Source organism: Elephas maximus, chromosome 3 (assembly GCF_024166365.1).
Source record: "Elephas maximus indicus isolate mEleMax1 chromosome 3, mEleMax1 primary haplotype, whole genome shotgun sequence".
Classification (NCBI taxonomy): Eukaryota; Metazoa; Chordata; class Mammalia; order Proboscidea; family Elephantidae; genus Elephas; species Elephas maximus.
In genome coordinates this window covers 20,152,789-20,168,564 of record NC_064821.1, presented here as the reverse complement: position 1 = coordinate 20,168,564, position 15,776 = coordinate 20,152,789, and the positions used below count along the sequence as shown (strand labels likewise).

General features: G+C 40.2%; 1 protein-coding gene across 1 annotated transcript; it reads left to right on the top strand.

The window, feature by feature from the left end:
• Positions 1-3,188: 3,188 nt before the first annotated feature.
• Positions 3,189-4,127, top strand: LOC126071005 (olfactory receptor 7G2-like). The gene has a single exon (XM_049875316.1). It carries the CDS (start codon positions 3,189-3,191, stop codon positions 4,125-4,127), a length of 939 nt encoding a protein of 312 aa, XP_049731273.1.
• Positions 4,128-15,776: the final 11,649 nt, after the last annotated feature.

The window sequence follows — 15,776 nt, the reverse complement described above, 5'->3', positions numbered from 1 at the left end:
ATAAATCAAAGCTAAAACACAGAAAATAGGGAAACAGAGGCGTCAATATGTAAAAGACAACAACACTAAAACAGAAACGAGGGACTTAAAAATGTGGTCATTGATCTTTCATTTGAAGAGGAAGGGAAGGCAATATAAAGAAATCAAAGATTGGTTTAAACTTAGAAAAATAGGGGTAAATATTAAGGTAACCACAAAAGAAACTAACGATCCTATTAAAAAACGAGAAAAACATAGACTCAGCAAATAAAAAATCAACAACAATGAAAAAGGTGAAAGGAAAATGCATAAAAACAACTCAGCACAGAAAATTAAGTGAAACAAAGAAACTACCAACAAACAACGCACCAAAAAAGACATCAAATGACAGCACTAAACTCACACCTGTCAATACTTACTCTGGATGTAAATGGACTAAATGCACCAATGAAGAGACAGAGTGGCAGAATGGATAAAAAACACGATCCATCTATATGCTGCCTACAAGAGACACACCTTAAAGACACAAACAAACTAAAACTGAAAAGATGGAAAAAAATCTATCAAACAAACATCACAGAAGGAACAGGAGGTGGTTGAATGGACACGGGAACTCCAGGGTGGAAAGGAGGAGTGTGCTTTCACATTATAGGGAGAGAACTAGGGTCACATAACAATGTGCGTGTAGATATTTGTATGAGAAACTAACTTAAACTGTAAACTTTAACTTAAAGCACAATAAAAAAAAATATGACTGGCCAATTCTATTTGAATAGAAGGTTTCAGTAGAAGTTTACATTCTTCTTTTTGAACCCACTGTGCCTTCTTATTTTTAATTATGTCATAAGTTTGAAGTGAATGAGGTTAGGATGGTGAAGAATGACATTATAATGCCATCTTGTCTCCAATTGGTTTTCATAAAACATATATTGAGAATACTGTAGATTAGCAAATAAAATTCATATGGAAACTACATGTAGTAAAATCAATGGATAAACATATGAAAACATTGTACTCATTAAAGATGAAGGTTTTTAAGTGAATATTCACATGGGACACCATCTTCATCTATTAAATAATTTTTGTCATCTAACTAAATCTACTGAGTATGGATAAACCTACATACTAATGCCTAGCCAGTGACCTTGTGATTTCTCACAGCTCCATTAAAAATCAAAAGCCAAAATATCAACCCATATTCAACTGTGAAGAGAAATGTGTATCAAAATTACTGGGACACAACAAAAAAAAGCTGAATATGAAACCGTAAAAAGGGAGTAACAGGTCTATCTATAGTGATCACAGCCAGAATTGCTCACAGAGAATAGCTTAAAATATGCTCTGTATAAATATACAGAATGAAGAGTGAGAATCAGGGGATATTCAAATGACTCTTAGAAAGTAACAATGCTACAGATTTACATTTTACCATAGCTTAGCTATATTTCTCAAAATATTATTTCTACCATCATATATAAGTTATATTTTCACACCTAAAATTGGAATCAGACTTTTTAATACCTTTGGTGAGATGGATATGCTTTTGGTTGTACTTAAAAAGGCAGCAATGCAATTAGAGAAGGATGGTGTACCCACGTGTGCAAGGTATGTGACGTGAAGGTAAGAGAAACAGGTAGAGGGAAGTAAATGGCATACAGCTGGTCCCCCAGGGGCTGGGAATCAGCTTTCCTGAATTCTACCTTCTATTGTCCTGGCCCTTAAAGATATTCACTGTCCTGTCATCAGAATGACAAGAAAAGTGTTTGGTTAATGAGAAGCTTTGGATATTGAGCCCCCAGGGACCTAGAGTACAAATAGTCTACCTGTGACCACCTCACTCAATATTCCTCCCCAGCCAGGAAACAGCACACCTGGGAATCCTCCCACAGATGAGCCTCTTGCTCGGGGGCCTGATGCCTCACTTGGTCCTTCTGCATTTCCTGAGCAAAGCTCTCCCATCTGCATCATCCAACATCCAGGGCAGATGTCAAGCATCATTCCTCACTGATGCCAGCCAGGTAACCTAAATCCCTTAGTTAAAGTTTGGAAATGGAGACAGGTGTTTTAATAGTTTCATCCAAGGGAATGACGCATGTGAAAATAGTATGTGCATGAAATGACTGGAATCAAGTCACCCCTGAACTCCTGCCTAACTATCTCCCATCTTTCCGACATGTTTCCTTCTATCTTTGCACTGATGTCAAGGAGCTGTCATTCTACTAGTGTCCTCCTCCCTCTCCACAATGGCAAGGACCATTTTCCTCCTGAACAGCCCCTTCTCTAGCATGATGACTGCTTTCAAATTCTCTGTAATTTCAACATTCTTGTGCTGATGAAACAGGGCTCATTAATATCACCTTATCTTCCCATTCCTGGCTTTCAACATACATTTACATTACAAGTTTCTCCCACTACTCGAAAGTAGAGCATTCCTATGAAACATTTCATAAGCCGAAATGGTGTAAAGCGAAGAAAATTATCATTAATTTATACGGGAAAATTTTGTGAGCATTCCCAGACCCAAAAAATAACTCACCAAATCATACTAAGTAACATCTATAAACCTAAAATGACACTAATGTACAGCGTTAACAGACAGTTCAAAACTATGTCATTTTATGTTGAGATGCTGAGTGTAGGTCCCAGGGAAGGGACTTGTCCAAAAGACTCTGGCTTCTCAGGGTGTTAGCTGCTTCTTAGATGGCTTTCTGTAGAACGAACACTAAACGCTAGTTGCCCTCTTCCCCTTTTTTTATAAACGTGAAAAGTCTCTTCGGATACCTTTTAGTTAATGGAGAAAACAAGTACTAATGTGGATCTTTCATAAAAGTGAAGTGGGATAAAGTGAACTTTCGAAAAGCTGGGGATACATTTGTTTCTGTTGCCCAGTTCTGACCTCTTGGAAAAGAGGTCGTGTCCAAGACAGACTCATCACCTGCCTCCCAGTCTGTTTTTTCCAAATTACCAAATATTTAAAATGAACAAAAATAGTGTAATAAAAAAAGACCACCCCTTCATCCTTTTCCAAAATAAATAAATATTGACACTCTGCTATATCAGCTTCTTTTTTTTTTTTAAACTAAATAACATGCACACATATGGCTCTACCTTTGTATTCCCCTCCATTCTTCTCATTCTCATCCCAAGATGGTGTTTGCTGACATTTGATTGTAAGTCACCTCATCTTTTCCATTAGATTCATCGACAATATGGAACCTAGAAACCAAACAGGTGTTTCAGAATTCCTTCTCCTGGCACTGACAGAGGATCCCAAAGTGCAGCCTTTCCTCTTCAGCCTGTTCCTGTCCATATATCTGGTCACTGTCCTGGGAAACCTACTCATCATCCTGGCTGTCAGCTCGGACCCCCACCTCCACATCCCCATGTACTTCTTTCTTTCCAATCTCTCCTTTACTGACATCTGTCTCAGCACCACCACGATCCCAAAGATGCTGGTGAACCTTCAAGCACAGAGTCAGAGCATCACTTATGCAGGATGCCTCATCCAGGTCTGCTTTGTCCTGATTTTTGCTAGTTTGGAAAGTTTTCTCCTTTCAGTAATGGCTTATGACTGCTATGTGGCCATTTGTCACCCACTGAGATACATGGTCATCATGAACACCCGCTTCTGTGGCCTGCTGATTCTAGTCTCCTTGCTCGTTAGCATTGTGGATGCCCTGCTCCACAGTCTGATGTTGTTGAGACTGTCCTTCTGCACAGACCTGGAAACGCTTTACGTATTTTGTGAAGTTTTTCAGGTCATCAAAGTTGCCCGTTCTGAAATCCTCATCAATAACATCATCTTATATTTTGCAGCTAGCATACTGGGTGTTGTTCCCTTCTCTGGAATCATTTTCTCATACACTCAAATTGTCTCCTCCATTTTGAGAATGCCATCAGCAGGTGGAAAGTATAAAGCTTTTCCTACCTGTGGGTCTCACCTCTCAGTTGTTTCCTTATTCTACGGGACAGCTTTTGGTGCATGTATAAGTACGACATTCACACACTCTTCTTGGAAGACTGCAGTAGCTTCAGTGATATATACCATGGTAACTCCCATGATGAATCCCTTCATCTACAGCCTGAGAAACAGGGACATGAAAGGAGCCACGAGGAACCTTATCAGGTCCACAATTGCTTTTCAGTGATTATATTATCTGCTTTGGTTTTGGATTTCTAGATTGCGTCAAAGTGACAAAGTACCCTTGAGCCAGAATGCCTGACTTTTCCATTACCATATTCTTCTAAAATGAAGAGATAACATAATGGCTAAGTGTAATTAAACTTGGGGCTGAAATCTGACTTCACTCTTTGTGTAGCTCTGTGCTGTTTGACAAATTATTTCAACTCTCTAAAATCAATTTCCTTAGTCAGGTTCCACAGAAGCAGAGCCTGAGGTAGGTTTTGTTATAGTGATTTTGGGGAAACATTCTCAGAAGAACGAATGAGAAAGTGGATCGGGCTGGTGAAGGATGTAAGCAAGCCATAACTTCAGCTTTATCCATTGATAGATTCATGTGAATGGCACCCCGGGGTTAGTCTCACTGAGTGACAAGGCATCTGACCTTTCATGCCCCAATTTAGAAATTATTACGACTGTCACTGGTAAGCTGCATGTGCCCCTGGTGTCATCAACATTCACCACATTCAACTTGATCCTGTATAAAATTGGCTGATTAGATTATTGCTGTGGCTTCAGGTGACTGTGAGATAATTGAAACTTATCACCGAGGAAGGCTTTGGTTTTATGAAGAAAACAACAACCCTAACTGTAAATACTCAAACAATAAAGAGAGTTATCTTTCATTACAAGGACATCAGGGATTGGAAATGCATAGAAACAGGACAGTAGGACTTGATTCATTTCCCCACGAGGTGCCTTCATCCTAGGAATGGTCACCCTCACGGTCACAGATGGCTGCGACAGAGTCACGTGTCATAGCCAGACATCATGCTGAGATACAAAGCTGACTCTTCATGGACCTATTGTGAATAAAGAACCTATTGTTAATACACCTTTCCATAGAATCATACAAAAGACATCTCCTCCCATCTGATTGCTGAGAATAGCATCATATATCCCTTTCTAATCAAACTTCCGTTTGCTGTTGTTGTTGTTCTTAGGTGCCGTTCCGTCGGTTCTGACCCATAGCTATCCTACACACTACAGAATGAAACACTGCCTGGTCTTGAGCCATCCTTACAATCTTTGTAACGCTTAAGCTCATTGTTGCAGCCATTGGGTCAATCCACCTCATTGAAGGTCTTCCTCTTTTCTGCTGACCCTGTATTTTGCCAAGTATGACATCCGTCTCCAGGGACTGATCCCTCCTGACAACATTTCCGAAGTATTTAAGATGCAGTCTCACTACCCTTGCATCTAAGGAGCATCCTGGCTCTAATTCTTCCAAGACAGATTTCTTCATTCTTTTGGCGGTCCATGATATATTCAATATTCTTCACCAACGCCATAATTCAAAGGTGTAAATTCTTCTTTGGTCTTCCTTATTCATTGTCCAGCTTTCACATGCATATGATTCAATTGAAAATACCACGGCTTGGGTCAGGCACTCCTTAGTCTTCAAGGTGATATCTTTACTTTTCAACATTTTGAAAAGGCCCTTTGCAGCAGATTTGCCCAATGCAATGTGTCTTTTGATTTCTTGGCTGCTGCTTCCATGGCTGTTGATTGTGGATCCAAGTAAAATGAAATCCTTGACAACTTCAATCTTTTCTCTGTTTATCATAATGTTGCTCGCTGGTCCAGGTGTGAGGATTTTTGTTTTCTTTACGTTTAGGTGGAATCCATACTGAAGGCTGTGGTCTTTGATCTTCATTAGTAAGTGCTTCAAGTCCTTTTCACTTTCAGCAAGGAAGGTTGTGTCATCTGCATAATGCAGGTTGTTAATGAGTCTTCCTCCAATCCTGATGCCCTGTTCTTCTTCATATAGTCCAGCTTCTCGGATTATTTGCTCAGCATACAGATTGAATAGGTATGGTGAAGGAATAGAAGCCTGACTCACAAATTTCTTGACTTTAAACAAATCAATACCCCTTGTTCTGTCCAAACAACTGCCTCTTGATCTATGTAAAAGTCCCTCATGAGCACAATTAAGTCTTCTGGAATTCCCATTCTTCGTGATGTTATGCATAATTTGTTATGATCCACACAGTCCAATGTCTTCGCATAGTCAATAAAACACAGGTAAACATCCTTCTGGTATTCTCTGATTTCAGCCAGATCCATCTGACATCAGCAATGACATCCCTGTTTCCACGTCCTCTTCTGAAACTGGCCTGAATTTCTGGCAGTTCCTTGTCGATATACTGCTGCAGCTATTTTTGAATGATCTTCAGCAAAATTTTGCTTGCATGTGATATTAATGATATGGCTCTATAATTTCCACATTCAGTTGGATCACCTTTATAGGCATAAATATGGATCTCTTCCAGTCAGTTGGCCGGGAAGCTGTCTTCCATATTTCTTGGCATAGATAAGTGAGCACCTCCAGTGCTGCATCTGTTTGTTGAAACAAATCAATTGATATTCCATCAATTCCTGGAGCCTTGTTTTTCACCAATGCCTTCAAAGCAGCTTGGACTTCTTCTTTCAGTACCATCGGTTCCTGATCATATGCTACCTCTTGAAATGGTTGCAAGTTGACTTATTCTTTTTGGTATAATGACTCTGTGTATTCTTTCCATCTTCTTTTGATGCTTCCCCTGTCATTTAATATTTTCCGCATAGAATCCTTCACTATTGCAACACAGGCTTGAATTTTTTTCTTCAGTTCTTTCAGCTTGAGAAATGCCGAGGATGTTCTTCCCGTTTGGTTTTCTATCTCCAACTCTTTGCACACATCATTATAATACTTTGTCTTCTCGAGCTGCCCTTTGAAATCTTCTGTTCAGTTCTTTTACTTCATCACTTCTTCCTTTTGCTTTAGCTGCTCGACGTTCATGAGCAAGTTTCAGAGCCTCCTCTGACATCCATCTTGGTCTTTTCTTTCTTTCCTGTCTTTTCAATGACCTCTAACTTTCTTCATGTATGATGTCCTTGATGTCATGCTACAACTCATCTGGTCTCCGGTTACTAGTGTTCAACGTGTCAAGTCTATTCTTGAGGTGTTCTCTAAATTCAGGTGGGATATGCTGAAGATCTGTCAGTTTGTCACACTGTAGGGCCTTGCATGCTGCTGTGATGCTGGAAGCTACGCCGCTAGTATTCAGGTTCCAGCAGAATCACCCATAGAAGACAGGTTTGAGCTGAGCTTCCAGACTAAGACAGACTAGGAAGAAGGGTCCAGCAGTCTACTTCTGAAAAGAATTAGCCAGTGAAAACCTTAAGAATAGCAGCGGAACATTGTCTGATATATTGCTGGAAGATGAGCCCCCCAGGCTGAAAACACTCAAAGGGAGACTAGGGAAGAGCTGCCTCCTGAAAGTAGAGTCGACCTTAATGATGTGGATGGAGTTAAGTTTTCGGGACCTTCATTTGCTGATGTGGCACAACTCAAAACGAGAAGAAACAGCTGCAAACACCCATTAAAAATTGGGGCCTGGAATGTATGAAGTATGAATGTAGGAAAATTTGAAATCTTCAAAAATGAAATGGAATGCATAAACATTGATATCCTAGGCGTTAGTGAGCTGAAATGGACTGGTATCGGCCGTTTTGAATTGGACAATCATATAGTCCACTATGCTGGGAATGACAACTTGAAGAGGGATGGTGTTGCATTCATCATGAAAAAGAAAATTACAAGATCTACCCTGAAGTACAACGCTGTCAGTGTTAGGAAAATATCCATGCACCTACAAGGAAGACCAGTTAATGTGACTATTATTCAAATCTACAGTCCAACCACTAAGGCCAAACAGGAAGAAATTGAAGATTTTTGTCAGCTGCTGCAGTCTGAAATTGATCAAACATGCAATCAGGATGATAATTACTGGTGATTGGAACACGAAAGTTGAAAACAAAGAAAAAGGATTGGTAGCTGGAAAATATGGACTTGCTGATAGAAAAATGCCAGAGATCGAAGGATAGAATTTTACGAGACCAATGACTTCTGCATTGCAAATACCTTCTTTCACCAATATAAATGGCTACTATACACATGGACCTCGCCAGATGGAACACACAGGAATCAAATTGACTACATCTGTGGAAAGAGACAATGGAAAAACTCAATATCATCGGTCAAAACAAAGCCAGGGGGCCGACTGTGGAACAGACTGTCAATTGCTCATATGTAAGTTCAAGCTGAAACTGAAGAAAATCAGAGCAAGTCTACAAGAGCCAAAATATAACCTTGAGTATATCCCACCTGATTTTAGACACCATCTCAAGAATAGATTTGACGTGTTGAACACTAGTGATATTAAAGTTCTGTTTGGGGGAAAATAATTGCTCTGAGAGCCTTAGACTGACCATGTAGAGTGTATTTTCTGTTGGGAAGTTAATTCCTATACCTACTACAAGCACTTAATACAATGCCTGGCACATAATACTCAAAAAAAAATTAACTGGGACCATTGTCTTCTATATGTTGCCACAATTAATAAAAAATAAAAAACCAAACCAGTTGCTACAGAGCCAATTCTGACTCATAGTGACCCTACAGAACAGAGTAGAATTGCCCCAAAGGGTTTCCAAGGAGCAGCTGGTGGATATGAACTGTCGGCCTTTTGGTTCGTAGCCAAGATCTTAACAACTGTGCCACCAAGACTTCAAATTTACAAGGCTTATATATTCCTTGCTCTCACATATTTTCACTACTTTCTTCAGCAGTTTTATTAGTTTACCAGTATTATAATATCTATTAATAGGTTTGAAAATCAAAGGAATAATTACCGAGTAGGCAGGGTAGAGCTGGCAATCTTTTTTGGAGCCATATTTGCTTTGATCCTTATTCATTGATTTTTTTTCTTTTTTTTTTTTTTAATTTTTATTGTGCTTTAAGTGAAAGTTTACAAATCAAGTCAGTCTCACACAAAAACTTGTATACGCCTTGCTACATACTCCCAATTGCTCTCCTGCAAATGAGACAGTCTGCTCCCTCCCTCCACTCTCTTTTTTCGTGTCCATTTTCCCAACTTCTAACTCCTTCTACCCCCTCATCTCCCCTCCAGGCAGGAGATGCCAACGTAGTGTCCACCTGATCCAAGAAGCTCACTCCTCACTAGCATCCCTCTCCTACACATTGTCCAGTCTAATCTCTGTCTGAAGAGTTGGCTTTGGGAATGGTTCCTGTCCTGAGCCAAAAGAAGGTCTGGGGTCCATGACCACCGGGGTCCTTCTAGTCTCAGTCAGACCATTAAGTCTGGTCTTATGAGAATTTGAGATCTGCATTCCACTGCTCTCCTGCTCCATCAGGGGTTCTCTGTTGAGTTCCCTGTCAGGGCAGTCATTGGTTGTAGCTGGGCACCATCTAGTTCTTCTGGTCTCAGGGAAAGATTTTGATTCTTTAGTTTGGGGAGTTGTAGAAGCAGTCATGGTCTGCTTCTTCATGTGGTTTGATATCAACTGCTGTCTCCAAGCCATCACTAAGATATTGTAGTGATTTATTCTATATTTGCTCACTGAGTCTTATCTTGTTTTGTTTTCTTTCAATATACGTAGATGGGCTACTAGATTGTGCTGTCTTGAGTGTTGTAGCCCTTGAATCACTTATGTCCTATTACCAGCTGGTTTGGGTTGTTACCAGATATATAAGCCTGAGTCCATTCACTATTCTTGAGTAGAATCTGATTTTGGGTCATCAAGTGTGTGGTGCAGACTGTCACCTATCCACCTAGAGGAGTAGTGGTGATAGTTGTGTGCACCAGATTCTAGTAGCAGCTGAGGTTCACACTCCAGGGGGGGTCAGGATGCTGACACGCTTCCCCCAAGTGTCAGTGAGGTAGGTGTGTCTCTATTCCTAAAGCACTTTGGTGGGTGGGCTCTGCAGCTGTACCTTAGGGCCCCAATGCAAGTACCTCTAGAGATTGGTAGGTGTCACCCTCCTTAGACCCCTAAGGCAGGAGGTTAGGTGTCAGGGGGGAGCTTCAGCCCTCAGTTCCCTGTTGTGGGTCAGTGAGGGCTCTGTTGAATACGCAGATATCAGACCTGGGAAACTTGTCTTTCCAGTAATCCGCTAAAACAATTACAGTCAGATCCCTATCAGAATTGCTTTTGCATTATATTACCCACCTTGTTCCCTGTAGGGATGAAAGCCCAAGACTGTGGATCTCATCTGCTTGGCTGGAGCTATTTATGTATTTTTAGTCCAATTTTGGGAAGTCAGGGAAGGATTTTTGGTCCCTGGGTTTTTTGTAGTTGCTTCTCTCAGGCCAGGAGAATGGGTTAGGAAAAGACCAAAAAAAAAAAAAAAAAAAACTGCAGAGCACTTCACTCTCTGGCTCAGGAAATTCCAATGTTAATGAAGCTCCTGGGAAGGGGAGGGGAGGGATCAGACAAATAGGAGAGAGTAGCACCCCAGAATATAGACAAAGTTTCTTATCTTGTTTGGTGATGACTCTTTTATCTGAGATTCCTGAAGGATGTGTAGCCTGTATGCGTTGGCTGGGTCGAGATTGCCTGTGAGGGCCAGGCCCACGTCCTGTGCTTGTGCTGTCTCAGAAGCCATGGTCAGTTCCTCTGCTCCCAGTCCAAAGCCCAGCACCAAGGTTCCCCGGCTGGGACGCCTCACTCCAGGTTCCAAAACCAGTTGCTGCCTCCCGGTGACTTCTCCTCCTGTCAGCCGCGTCGCTGTGCTGCCTGCGTGCACTGGCTGGGCTTCCCCAGAGGTCAATTCTGGGGGCTAGGCCTGCGTCCGATGTTTGTGCCGTCTCAGGATGCTGTGCTCAGCTTCCCTGTGTCCAGTCCAAAGCATGGCGCCAAGGTTTTCTGAGTGGGACGCTGGCTCCAGGCTCCGAAAGCAGTCGTTGCTTCTCCGTGGTTGTTCATTCTCAGTCTCTGTCACTCAGGTCAACTCTTTAGATCTGTGTTTGATGGTCAGGGTTCGTAGATTGTCGTATGTGACCGATTCACTTGTTTTTCCGAGTCTTTGCTGCAAGAGGGATCCAAGGTAGCTTCTACCCAGTCAGCCATCTTGGCCCCGCCTCGATAATTGAATCTTATTAGAAGGCTTTGCTTCTAATAAGAAAATATAAATCTTGACTCTAAGATACATAAACAATAGAGTTAACTTTCATTACAAGAACTTCAGAGATAGAGAATGCAAAAAAAAAAAGAATTTTTTTATTCTTCCATAAGGTGACTTCAACAATGTACCTTCATCCTAGGAATGGTTACCTCGTGGCCAGGAATGGCTGCCACAGACTTAGGCATCATATCCAGTTATAATGATCAATCACACAAGGTCACTATTTCTTCCTGAACCTGTTGTTAATTGTCATTTTTAGGTGCTTTCGAGTAGGTTCTAACTCAAACCAATCCTATATACAACAGAATGAAACACTGTCCAGTCTTGCACCTTTCTCACAATCTTTGCTATTGTTCAGCCATCTTTAAACCTACTGTGTCAATCCAACTTATTGAGGGTCTTCCTCTCTTTTACTCACTGCCTACTTGACCAAGCATGATGTCCTTCTCCAGTGACTGGTTACTCCTGATAACATGTCCAAAGTACGTCAGACAAAGTCTCTCCATACTTCCTTATAGGGAGCATTCTGAGTGTGCTTCTTCCAACACAGATTTGTTTGTTCTCCTGGCAGTCCATGGTATATCCACTATTCTTCCCCAGCACTATAAATCAAAGGCATCAACTCTTCCTTGGTCTTCCTTATTCATTTTCCAGCTTTTGCATGCATATGAGGAGATTGAAAATGCCGTGGCTTAGGTCTGGTGCACCTAAACCCACAAAGTGACATCCTTGGTTTTTTAACACTTTAAAGAGGTCTTTTGCAGGAGATTTCCTGATCGCTGCTTCCATAGGCATTGATTGTGGATCCAACTAAAATGAAATCCTCGGCAAATTCCATCCTTCCTCTGTTTATCATGATGTTTCTTATTGGTCCAGTTGTGAGGAGTTTTTCTTTATGTTGACATGCAATCCATACTGAAGGCTGTGGTCTTTGATCTTCATCAGTAAGTGCTTCAAGTTCTTTTTGCTTTCAGCAAGCAAGGTTGTATCATCTATATGCTACAGGTTGCTCATGAGTTTTCCTCCACTCCTGATGTCACATTCTTCTTGATATAGTCCAGCTTCTTGGATTATTTGCTCAGCATACAGATTGAATAAGTATGGTGAAAGAGTACAGCCTTGATCCACATCTTTCCTGACTTTCAGCCAAACAACATGCCATTGTTCTGTTTGAATGACTGCCTTTTGGTTTATGTACAGATTCTGTCCACATGAGCACCATTAAGTGTTCTGGAAATCCCATTCTTCTCAATGTTATCCATAATTTGTTATGATCCACACAATTGAATTCCTTTGCATAGTCAATAAAACAAAGGTAAACATCTTCCTGGCATTCTATACTTTCAGCCAAGATCCATCTGACATCAGCAACAAGATCCCTTGTTGCATGACCTCTTCTGAATGGGGCTTGAATTACTGAGAGTTCCCTGTGGAGGTACTACTGCAACTGCTTTTGAATTATCTTCAGCAAAATTTTACTAGGGGGTGATATTAATGATATTGTTTGGTAATTTCCACATTCTGTTGGATCATCTTTCTTTGGAATGGGCACAAATATGGAGCTCTTCCAGTCAGTTGGTCAGGTAGCTGTCTTCCAAATTTCTTGGCATAGACAAGTGAACACCTTCACCACTGCGTCCCTTTGTTGAAACATCTCAACTGGTATTCTGTCAACTCCTGGAGCCTTGTTTGTCTCCAATGCCTTCGGTGTACCTTGGACTTTTCCCTTCAAGGCCAATTGTTCTTTAGGATATGGTACCTCCTGAAATGTATGAATGTCAAGCAATTCTTTTTGGTACACTGACTGCGTGTATCCTTTCTATCTTCTTTTAATGCTTCCTGGGACCTTCAATATTTTGACTATAGAATCCTTAAAATTGCATTTTTTCTTCAGTTTTTTCAGCCTGAGATATGCTGAGAAATTGTTTTTGGTTTTCTAACTCCACATCTTTACACATTTCATTATAGTAGTTTGCTTTATCTTCTCAACCCCCCCACCTTTGAAATCTTCTGTTCAGCTCTTTTACTTCATCATTTCTTCCATTTCGTTTAGCTGCTCTAACTTCAGAAACAAGTTTCAGAGTCTCTTCTGACATCCATTTTGGTCTTTTCTTTTTTTTCTTGTCTTTTTAATGTCCTTTTGTTTTCTTCATGTGTGATATCCTTGACGACATTCCACAATTTGCCTGGTCTTTGGTCATAAGTGTTCAATGTGTCAAATCTATTCTTGAGATGGTTTCTAAATTCAGGTGGGATATACTGAAGACTGTTTTTTGCCTCTCATGGACTTGCTCTAATTTTCTACACCTTCAACTTGATCTTGTTATGAACAACTGATGGTCTATTCCACAGTCATCCCCTGGCCTTGTTCTGACTGATGATGTTGAGCTTTTCCATCTTCTCTTTCCACAGATGTAGTCGATTTGATTCCTGTGTATTTCATCTGGTGACGTCCACGTGTATGGTAGCCATTTATGTTGTTGAAAAAAGGCATTTGCAGTGAATAAGTCATTGGTCTTGCAAAATTCTATCATATGATCTCTGGCATTGTTTCTATCACCAAGCCATATTTTCCAACTACCAATCTTTCCTCTTTGTTTCCAACTTTTGCATTCCACTCACCACTAATGATCAATGCATCTTTATTGCATGTTTGATCAATTTTAGATGCAGAAGTTGGTAAAGATCTTCAATTTCTTCATCTTTGGGATTAATGGTTGGTGTGTAAACATGAATAAGAGTTGTATTAACTGATCTTCCTTGTACATTTATGGATATTATCCTGTCACTGACAGCATCGTACTTCAGAATAGTTCTTGAAATTTTTCTTTTTTCTGAAGAATGTGACACTATTCTTTGTCATTTTCTCATTCCCAGTATGGTGTATCATATGAAAGTCCTATTCAAAATGGCCAATATCAGTCCATTTTAGCTCACTAATACCTAGTGAGCTAGTGACCACAGCTTTCAGTATGGATTACACCTCAATATAAAGAAAACAAAAATCCTCACTACTGGATCAATAAGGAACATTATGATAAAGGGAGAAAAGATTGAAGTTGTCAAGGATTTCATTTTACTTGGATCCAAAGTCAACACCCATGGAAGCAGCAGTCCAGAAATCAAAAGATGCATCGCATTAGGCAAATTGGCTGCTAAATACCTCTTTGAAGTATTGAAAAGCAAAGATGTCACCTTGAAGACTAAGGAGTACCTGACCCAAGCCATGGTATTTTCATTCACCTCATATTCGTTTGAAAGCTGGACAATGAATGAAGGAGACAAGAACTGATGACATTGAACTATGGTGTTGGTGAAGAATATTGAATATACAATGGACTGCCAAAAGAACAAACAAGTCTGTTTTGGAAGAAGTACAGCCAGAATGCCCCTTAGAAGCAGGGATGCAAAGACAAAGTCTCACATACTTTGGATGTGTTATCAGGAGTGATCAATCCGTGGATAAGTACATCATGCTTGGTGAAGTATAGGGTCAGCAACCTGATGGATTGACACAGTGGCTAAGCAATGGGCTCCAGCATAACAATGATTGTGGGGATGGTGCAGGACCAGTCAGTGTTTCTTACTGTTGTACATGGGGTTACTATGAGCCAGAACCAACTCGAGGGCACCTAATAACAACAATAATACCTAGGATATAGATCTTTATGCATTTCTTTTTTGATGACTTCCCATTTTCCTATGTTCATACATCACGTATTCCAAGTTCTGATTATTAATGGATGTTTGCAGATGTTTCTTTTCATTTTGCATTGTGCCACATGAGCAAATGAAGGTCCTGAAAATTTGAGTCCATTAAGATTGACTCTAATTTGAGGAAGCAACTCTTCCCTAGTCATATTTCAAGTGTCTCCGAACCTGAGGGGTTCAGCTTCCGGCACTATATCAGACAATGTTCCATTGCTATTCATAAGGTTTTCACTTGCCAATTTTTTCAGAAGTAGATAACCAGGTCCTTTTTCCTAGTCTGTTTTTGACTGGAAGCTTCCCTAAACTTGTTCACCATGAGTGACCCCACTGCTATTTGAAATAGGAATGGCATAGCTTCCAGCATCAAAGGAACACAGAAACCAACCACAGTATGACAAACTGACAGATGAGTGGTGTCTTTTGCTAATAGAGGGTCACTATTTTTTTTATGAGTCAGAATTGATTTGATGGCAACAGAATTTTTTAATTAATATATTCTTTCTATGGAGTCATACCAAAAATACTCATCCCATTCCATCACAAATAATAGGTTCATATATTCCTTCCTAGTGAAATTTCTGGTATTGTGAAAAATAATTACTATGAGAGCCTTAGACTGACTACTTAGAGTATATTTTCTGTGGAGAAGTCAATCCTGCTAACCACTACAACTGCTGAATACAATGTTTGGTGCGTAATATACAATAAAATTTAACTAGGGTCATTGTGTTCTATATCTTGTCATCATTTGTAAAACTTGTAATTCTTTGCTTTCCTGTATTTCTACCACTTGTTTCAGCAGTTTTATTGGTTTACATTTGTCATAATATGTATCACCAGCTTTTACTAGTCTTAGTGAAATAATCAATAGGCAAGGCTGGTAATCTTTCAGTCACCTTATTTGTCTGATTCCTTTTCACTGATTTACTGATAAGA

Excerpts from the sequence above, each read along its gene's own strand:
- LOC126071005 (XM_049875316.1), top strand. The coding sequence starts at position 3,189 with ATGGAACCTAGAAACCAAACAGGTGTTTCAGAATTCCTTCTCCTGGCA.